The 9896-nt window shown below is 46.0% G+C and overlaps 1 protein-coding gene across 1 annotated transcript in view; it reads left to right on the forward strand.

Annotated features, from left to right (window-relative positions):
- Positions 1 to 9896, forward strand: part of GPR137B (G protein-coupled receptor 137B) — a 92676-nt gene that overhangs the window by 18709 nt on the left and 64071 nt on the right. The window contains exon 3 of the mRNA XM_011935760.1: positions 9223 to 9490. Within this exon, the coding sequence (XP_011791150.1) occupies positions 9223 to 9490 (268 nt within the window). The remainder of the gene's footprint in view (positions 1 to 9222; positions 9491 to 9896) is intronic.

The following is a 9896-nucleotide window of genomic DNA, read 5'->3' on the forward strand; positions in this document are numbered from 1 at the left end:
ATTTTTTAGTAGAGACGGGGTTTCACCGGGTTAGCTAGGATGGTCTCGATCTCCTGACCTCGTGATCCGCCCGTCTCGGCCTCCCGAAGTGCTGGGATTACAGGCTTGAGCCACCGCGCCCGGCCTCGAAATGATGTTAAAGTTGCTGATCTGAGGACCACATTTTGGAGTAGCAAGGTTGTCAGCTTCCAGTCTGAAGCTCCAAGCAGATGTATTTGAAAGGTAACAGGTCTGGAGACAGGTTATGAACTTAAGAAGGTGTTTGAGGGATCCAAGAGAGCTGTGGGAAGCATGGAACACACGCAGTAACAGAAAGGAAGGATGGAGGCCAGGTGCCGCGGCATATGCTTGTGGTCCCGGCTGCTCGGGAGGCTGAGGCCAGAGAATGCCTTGAGCCGAGGAATTAGAGTCCAGTCTGGGCAGCTTAGCAAGATCCCGTCTTGAAAGAACAGAAGGCAAAAGAAAAGAAAAAGAAAGAAAAGAAAAAGAGAGAAGGAAAGGAGGGACAGATTGATTCTACACAAGAGGCAAAACCTGCAGAATCTGGGAAGTGACTGGATGGAATGGGAGTGGTTGTAGATGAGGGACAGGTCAAAGATAATTCCCAGCATCCTAGTTCTTAAGAGTTTTTTGTTTGTTTTGTTTTGTTTTTTTGAGATAGAGTCTTGCTCTGTCAACCAGACAGGAGTGCAGTGGTGTGATCTTGGCTCACTGCAACCTCTGCCTTCCGGGTTCAAGTGATCATCACACTTCAGCCTCCCAAGTAGCTGGGACTACAGGCAGGCGCCACCACACCCAGCTAATTTTTGTATTTTTGTATTTTTTTTTTTTTTTTGAGATGGAATCTTGCTCAGTCACCCAGGCTGAAGTGCAGTGGTGCAGTCTCAGCTCACTGCAACCTCCACCTCCAGGGTTCAAGCAATTCTCCTGCCTCAGCCTCCCAAGTAGCTAGTATGACAGGCACCCGCCATCATGCCCAGCTAATTTTTGTATTTTTGTAAAGACAGGGTTTCACCATTTTGGCCAGACTGGTCTCGAACTCCGGAACTCTGGTGATTCACCCGCCTTGGCCTCCCAAAGTGCTGGGATTACAGGTGTGAGCCACCACGCTGGAACAATTTTCAACTTTTAACAACACGCATAACATAATCTAGGAAGATCTGTAACAGTAGGAAAAGGTATTTGTCCCTATCTGGACTTCCAGCCTGGGCACTCCCTTTCTCCACCTGGGAAATTCCCTACTTGAAGGAAATGAAGTGGAAGCTTCCACAGAAGCGGCAGATGCCAGGGAGTCATGCTCCCAGCCACTCTTGCTGCTGAGATGAGAGCACGTGGTCTAGGCTCTGCTAATCAAATGCCCCTGCTCCAGACTTTGAATTGGAAGCTTGTGACTTAAGGAAGCATGGACTGCATAACCTATGCTACAGAGGGATTCACTTATCCAAAACCCTTTGTAACCTCTTCCCTTTGCCTGTCCCTACTATAGAGGCTGGACATGCCAACTGAGTGCTTCCCTTAGAGCTCCAGATGGCTTATGGCACACTTCTGGCCAGAAAGATATAGGTGGAGGCCTGACTTGGGTTTTTTTGGTAGAACCTTGTCCTCCTGATATAGGAGTCACTCCTTCTGTCTTCTTCCAATTTCTTCCTTGAATGCAAATGTAGTGGCTGGAGCTAGAGCAGCCATCTTGCAACCATGAGAGCACAACTCTGAAGATTAAAGCCAATATGCTAAGGATGATAGAGAAGAAAGACAGATAGAGCCAGGATCCCTGACAGATTTTTTAAATGGTTGAATCAATGCTTGCAACAACTGACATCTAGATATGTAAGAAAGACAAACATTTACTATTAATCTATTATTAGCCAGATTTTCTGATACTTGCAACTTTCTTCTTGCCTGATACAAGCAATTTCCAGCGTCCAGCATTTGTATTTTCTGTGGGGCAAACTATTAGTATCAGAGCCAGTGGTAGGGGTAGTGATGTTATTCTAGATCCAGTCCTGCAGCCTTGCTTTGGGTATCATTCCTTCTTCTTAATCTCCAAGTTCCTCCAGCAATCTTGAAGATTTTGTGAACTACATAATGTGCCTTTCAATGAATTCTTTTACTGCTTAAATTAACCAAATCTTACTTCTGTTGCTTGCGACCAATAACTCTGGGAAATATAGAAAGAGACACCAGGAGTATTGACAGCCACATACTCTCAGAGAATGGTGAGAATTTGAGCTTGGTTATTATGTCTGGTTGAGCTGGAGGAAAATGAAAATTCAGATAGTGTTAAGACGGTTCATGGCATAAATTGTCATTTGTTGTCACCAGTGGTAAAGGTAACCCCGTACAATGAAGATTCCCATTGACATTAAAGTTTTCAGAAACAGAGTGATGCTGCCAGACAACAGTATGAGGGACACAAAGAATTTAAGAGCTGTGGGCAAAAGTGGTTGATTCTAATGGCTGGATAGCTTGAGAAGTGAATAGCAAGGGCTGAAATTCTAGTTCAAGGCACACAGTCTGAAAACCAAGGACTTTTGATGACTTTCAGTGATGATGCCAAAAAGATATTTCATCTTTTGCAACCATGGCCAAAAGGGAGAGCCTGTGTGTTTCTGGTTTTCTTTCTTTCTTCCTTTTTTTTTTTTTTTTGAGACACAGTCTCACTCTGTTGCCCAGGCTGGAGTGCAGTGGCATGATCTTGGCTCACTGCAAACTTCGCCTCCCAGCTCAAGTGTTTCTCCTGCCTCAGCCTCCCAAGTAGCTGGGATTACAGGCACATAGAGCCACACCCAGATAGTTTTTGTATTTTCAGTAGAGACAGGTTTTCACCATGTTGGCCAGGCTGGTCTTGAACTCCTGACCTCAGTGATTCTCCCGCCTCAGCCTCCCAAAGTGTTGGAATTACAGACGTCAGCCACCGCACTGTGCCAGGTTTCTGATTTTCAATATCTGTTAAATGCACAGCCTCCTCTGGTCTCTTACGTGATAGTTTGGGGACTGATTGGAAAGAGCTGGAATCAGGGGATGGAGAATGGGGACAGATGGGACTGAGGACTGAGTGCACAAAGCTCCCCTTATCACAGAAAGCAGCCCTTTCTCCCTGTGTGAGGAGGCTGTTCCTGCTTTGCTGGAAGAACTATAAGGTTCTTGCCTGAGGAAGTCAAGTTGCCTTGTATCTCCCACTTCTCATTGTTTTCAAAGACAGAACTAGATACCAATATATCCCTCATTTTATAAAACCAACCCTAGATGGAGAACTACACACCAAAGTATCTACAAGACTTTGCTCTTTATACTGGAAAAAAGTCTTTGGAATACATGTGGGAATGGATTTTGAGGGTGCTAAACCAGACTAGGAGGCAAAGAACATTTGTTTACCAAGAGATTCTAGTTCAATATGCTTCCTGGAGCAGAGAGAGGGGTCTGTTTGTCTGGTTCATTAGTTGAATGAAACCTAGAATTAATGGCAGCCCACATCATTCAAGAGAAGCTGAGAGGCCTGAAATTATCCAGCATAATGTAGAAGCAGGAATCCAAGGAAATAGGACTGTTGCTGTGGATTTATTGTGCAAATCTCACTCACCAATCCCCTAACTGGTCCCTGGAGAGGGACCAGAAGACACTCCCTTTGTCAAGGCACCGAGAGAGACACTGGTGAGGGAAGTATATCTCAAAAATACTGTCATGGCTATACTCTGTACATCAGGGACGCTACTGAGAGCTGCTGGAGAGGAGTGTTGCCAGGATCCTGGGTGCCAGAGGTCAATGGCAGCACAACCACCAGTAAGGGAGAGGTTATCCCAATAGAAGGCATGATGATCATGACCAGTCTGAGAATGGCCAGTCTGACAGTCAGAATTGCCTGCACATCAAAGATCTTTGGCAGAAACTAATTGGATATAAGCTTTTAGGACAAATGAGATGGGCGGTCCTCTATGGGCCTGCTTAATATAGTTGACAAAAACAAAATAAAAACTCCCTAGGTCTGAATTACACCATCCCAACAGGGAGTGTTGTACCCACATCCAATTCTCAGACCCAAACTTGGATGCCAAAGAAGCGCTAAATTCCTAATCCCAGCTACTTGGGAGGCTGAGGCAGGAGAATTGCTTGAACCCGGGAGGCGGAAGTTGCGGTGAACCGAGATCATGCCACTGCAGTCCAGCCTGGACAACAGAGCAAGACTCCATCTTAAAAAAAAAAAAAAGGCCAGGTGCAGTGGCTCACACCTGTAATCCCAGCACTTTGGGAGGCTGAGGTGGGCGAATCACCTGAGGTCAGGAGTTCAAGACCAGTCTGGCCAACATAGTGAAACCCCGTCTCTACTAAAAATACAAAAAAACTAGCCAGGCATGGTGGTGGGTGCCTGTAATTCCAGCTACTCAGGAGGCTGAGGTAGGAGAATTGCTTGAACCTGGGAGGCAGGGGTTGCAGTGAGCCGAGATCACACCATTGCACTCTAGCCTGGGCAACAGAGTGAGGCTCCATCTCAAAAAAAAAAAGAAGTGGTAAATTCCCATCACTTTTTCATCTAACTGCTCAGTTGGTACACAGATGGAGGGGTCTTGGAAAATAAAACAGGTAATCATAAGCTTCATATGGTGGTGACTTCATTACAGCAAGCCCACACAGCCCCTGGAGGAACATGTTTTTTTTCTCATTCCCAATAAGTGAAGAACTCCAAAAGCCACTTTGTCTCATCTAGTAAGGATGCTTTCCCATCTCCTTCAGGGTTAGGTCAACTCTGGCCCACACCACAATTTGGTCTTCAGAAATCTTAATCATTTTAATGTTCTTCAGGACATCACAGTGATACTACATTAATGACATCATGCTATAAGGACCTACAAGGCAGGGACGGCAGTTATTCTAGACATGTAAGAGACATGTAAATTTCATGAGTCTACAGGGGCCTGTGACCTCACGGAAGCATTTCAGGGAGTCTAGGTTGAGATAGCTCCTCCAAAATGAAGGCTGAGATATTACACCTTACACCGGAAATAGGAAACAGAAGCATAATGCTTTAAGGTCCTATTTACAGAAGTAACATTTGTCACATTAGTGTGCTTCTCTGACTCACTTCTGGGGTGTCTCAAAAGGGAGCTAATTTTGAGAAGGGGCCCAGGGCAGACGAGATGCTCCATTTGGTTCAGGCTGCAATGCCATCTGTTTTGTCATCCGTGACTCAGTGGATCTAACAGTGCTCAAAGTGTCAATGGCAGATTGGAGAGGTGTACATTACCTGTGACAAGCCCTGTTAGGAGAATCACAGTGTCAATTATAAAGGTTTTGGAACACATATATGCCTTATTTGTCAAATAACTATTTTTCTTTTGAGAAAAAGAGTTGGCTTGTTCCTGGGCTGTGGAAGAGACTGAATGTCTCATCAAGAAGTCAGATTATCATGCAGTCTGAGCTGCCCATCTCAAGCTGCATGTTATTTTGATCCATCAAGCCACCAGGTCGGGTTCCCCAAAACACCCAGCTCTACTGGAGACTCTCAGCATTCAGGTGGACACATTGACCTGTCCTGGGTATGGAAGATGTCTTCTGTCCCCAGTTAGCCCACTGCTTATTCAATGGGCTAATGGACACAGTGACCATGCAGGTAGGGACTGATTGATCCATTTTATAACAATCTGGACATCCCCACCAAGGCTGACTTGGCTTTTCATGAGCATCGCCAGCCAGCTCCGAGTCTTCCAAGAGGTACCAAACTCAGGAGAAGTCCTAGACAGCCACCTGAAAGCAGATTACATAGACCTTTAATCACGTAGGACATCAGCAATTTGTGCTCGATGTAATAGACAACGCTTCTGAACTTGGACTGACTTTCTTTGCCCCCTGTGCCTGCATTATTATCTCGGGACTTTCTGAACGCATCGCTCATCATCATGGTATCCTATACAACATTGCTCTGAACAAGGACCTCACTTTATACTAAAAGAAGAAATTGGTGGGCTAATTTCTGTCCCTCAAGTAGCAGCTGGCCTTATCCAGTGGTGGAATAACCGACTGTAGACTTAGTTATTGTGCCTGCAGGACAACAGCGCACAGAAAGGTAGTATTGGTATCCTATAATACATAGAATTTCTTCGGAACCCAAAGCTGACATATAGTGCTATTTGTCCTGGCAGTCAGTATACATGGCTACAGGAACCAAGAGAATGATGCCTTTCGCTAACACGCAATGACTTACTTGCAAATTTTTGTGTTTCCTGTTCCTTCGCCTCTACTCTTGGCTAGTTTGAAGGTCTTAGTAACCAAGGAGGAACTCTTCTACCCCAGGAGATTCAAGTGTGGTTTAATTGAAATAAAAGTTGAGACCCTGGCTACTTCAGACTCCTCATGCTAGTGGATGTATTGCAAAAAATAGTATGATGGTGTTGGCTGTGATGATAGTAACTATTAAGGGGAAGCAGAGTTGCTGTTACATGATGAGCATAAAAAGGTGAATAGACAGAATTCAGTCATGGTAGTGCCTCTTGCTACTGGCATGTCCAGTGGCAAACATTAACGAGATTAGATTCCTCAGAAATCAGGGCTACCCCTGACTAGCTGAGATTCCTGATGAAGGGAAAGGGAGATTTTGTAATGTCCATTAAGGAGAGCAGTCATAAATACCAATTATAGCTTTAGGACCAGTCAGAAAAACAAGAACTCCAACTTATATTGTTTTCTTGCTGTATCATATACATGTATTTCATAAATTGATGTAAAAGTAGTTTGGTTTTTGTTATTACTTTGAATGGCAAAAAGCCACAATTACTTTGGCGCCAACCTAATAATGAATTCTCCTTTCCTTTACATTTTTTTCCTCTACTATTTTATATAGGACAAACTAGTGACGGATAACTTAATAATTTAGTCCGTAAGATACAGAATGTTGAGAGGAGATAGTGATAGAATTAGAGGAATGGCTGTCACCCAGAACTCCTGGGTTTGGAGCTGGACACAGAAAATGATGATCCTTTTGGGGGGAAAGAGGAAATGTGTTTTTCTGTTTCCTTCCCTCCCTCCCTCCCTTCTTCCTTTCCCCTTTCTTTCTTTCTTTCTTTCTTTCTTTCTTTCTTTCTTTCTTCCTTCCTTCCTTCCTTCCTTCCTTCCTTCCTTCCTTCCTTCCTTTCTTTCTTTCTTTCTTTTCTTTCTCTCTCTCTCTCTCTCTCTTTCTTTCTTTCCTTCCTTCTTCTCTCTCTTTCTTTCTTTCTTCTTTTTTTTGAGATGGAGTCTCACTCTGTGGCCCATGCTGGAGTGCAGTGGTGCAATCTCGGTTCCCTGCAACCTCCGCCTTCCGGGTTCAAGTGATTCTCGTGCCTCAGCCTCCCGAGTAGCTGGGATTACAGGCATGTGCCACCACACCTGGCTAATTTTTGTATTTTTAGTAGAAACAGGGTTTCACCTGGTTGGCCAGGCTGATCTCGAACTCTTGACTTCAGGTGATCCACCTGCCTTGGCCTCCCAAAGTGCTGGGATTACAGGCGTGAGCACCTGGCTTGGAATATTTTCCAATTGTACAAGGGATATAAAGTGGGAGCATCTTTATTGTATATCATCCTTATTTTCAGAATTGTAAAGATGGTAAGAAACACATTTGATACTAGGTAGTCAAAAAGAGGAACTGTTGTAGCCATCTGGCATTCTTTTTGTCCGCTTTGAAGGCATGATAAAGATGGCTAGTTTTTCCTAAATCCATTCACCCTTTCATCCGCAATTACAGAACCATGACTTTCAGCTGTGTACAATGCCGTGTAGACTAAAACTACCTTTCCCAATCTCTTGTAGCCAGCTTACTAGGGTAATTAAGTCCTACCAATGAGCTAAAAGTGGATGCCTTGTGTGGTCTTTCTGGGAAGGCTCCAGAAACAGGAGAAACAAGGGCTCTTTAGTCTCCCCTGTTCCTCCTGACGCTGGCCTGGGATGTGGACTCAATGTCTAGGGAGCCAGTAGCCCTCTTGGATCATGAGGTAGAATCCATGCACATTGGAGGGAGAAATACCAGTTTGGACCTCTGTTGATAAACAATATTTCTTCAGTATAATAAAACAGTATAATAAAATGTATGCGGATGTTTTTCCAATATGCCAGGGGAGATACTGGTAAACAAGACATAGTTTCTATCCTAAGGACACATAAATGTGTTGGGCGGGGGGTGGGGGGGGAACTAACAATTAGGCAAGGAGATTGGGGAAGCACACAGGTGAAACCCTAGCCTAATCCTGAGAGTACGGTGGGTGGAGAGTTCTGGAAAGGCTCTCTGCAGGAAGTAGCACCCTCATGGATAGATAGGAAGGACCAGCTGTTGGAAGAAAGGGTAGAGTTTTTAGTCTAGGGGAGTCATGAGGTGTTAACACTGTTTTTTTATTTTATTTTATTTTATTTTATTTTTTTGAGGCGGAGTCTTGCTCTGTCACCCGGGCTGGAGTGCGGTGGCCGGATCTCAGCTCACTGCAAGCTCCGCCTCCCGGGTTTACGCCATTCTCCTGCCTCAGCCTCCGGAGTAGCTGGGACTACAGGCGCCCGCCACCTCGCCCGGCTAGTTTTTTTTTGTATTTTTAGTAGAGACAGGGTTTCACCGTGTTAGCCAGGATGGTCTCGATCTCCTGACCTCGTGATCCGCCCGTCTCGGCCTCCCAAAGTGCTGGGATTACAGGCTTGAGCCACCGCGCCCGGCGTTAACACTGTTTAACACCTTGGAAGAGATAAGGCAGGGAGGTAAGCTAGGGTAGGAGTTTAGACTCTATCCCCAGAACTATGAGGAGCAATGGAAAGGCATTTAAGCCCGGGAGTAAAGCGTCCAGGTGTTCTTTAGAACGATCACTCCATCATTCCACTTGCGGTGTTCAGAACGGGGATTGAGGGGAACGAGATCAGAGGCGTGGAGACCAAGTCTGTATTTCCTCTTGAAATAGCGATAGGGAGAGAGGGAAAAGATAGAAAAACTAGAAAAGGAGCTCCACGCCAAAGGCACACTTGGCCCCAGTGAACCACCTGGAATACGCTGGGTGCGCTGTAGCCACTACGTAATTCTGAGCAAAAGCCAGGGTGGATTCTGGATATGCCAGGCCCTCTTTTGGAAAAAGAACACACAATTCGGCACGAAGTGGAGTAAGAAAAGGAATCACAACTACTGGAGCCTCGGAAATCCGGGTTTCTTTCTTCTGTTTACCAGAAACGCTTGCCCAGCAATGTTTCCAGAGGGCAGCCCGGCTTTCCCTCTTTTCCCAGAGCACTCCCCAGCTCTCCTAAGACAAGGATGGCGTGGTGCCCCGGGGCAAAAACTAAGTCCATGTACAGCCTCGAGGAGCGAGCTGCTCAGCAAAAGCAGAAGAGAAGGGCTCTCGGGCGGCGGGGACAGACCCTCCTTCGGAATGGGTTGGATCGGACAAGGGAAGCTGTGTGCCGTCAGCTGCCCCACTTCTCTCTGAAGCCCAGTGGGCTCCATCCACTGCCCCGCGGCCCGCGCGCCTCCCGGCACCAGCTGCGTCGCGGGGAGGTGAGGCGCTGGGAGCGCGTGAGGCTCTCCGGGAGAAAATAGCCCAGCTTGCATCCAAGAGGAGGCAGCAGCCGCAGGCACCGTCTGTTTCCTTACTCTGAGTATACAAATTTGACCTCAAAAACACAAACCCTGTCTTTGGCATTTCTGCATTTAGAAATAAACGTCATTCCAGACGCCGGCCAGTTCATAGCTACAGAGTCGTAAAGTTTTATTTTTAAAGAGGGGGACGGAAAGGACTTGTAAAGTTTTTTTTTTTTTAATTTTTTGTTTTTAAATAAAGGAATTAACTTCTGCAAAACAAGCAATCAGCAGCAGAATGCGCGAGGCCCCGAGCGAGATCCCCCGAGGCGCCGGGCGCGGCTGGGAAGTTTTGGGGGTGCGCGGGGCGGTGCCGGGGCCGGGG

Source organism: Colobus angolensis, unplaced genomic scaffold (genome assembly GCF_000951035.1).
Source record: "Colobus angolensis palliatus isolate OR3802 unplaced genomic scaffold, Cang.pa_1.0 Scaffold148, whole genome shotgun sequence".
In the NCBI taxonomy this organism is placed as follows: Eukaryota; Metazoa; Chordata; class Mammalia; order Primates; family Cercopithecidae; genus Colobus; species Colobus angolensis.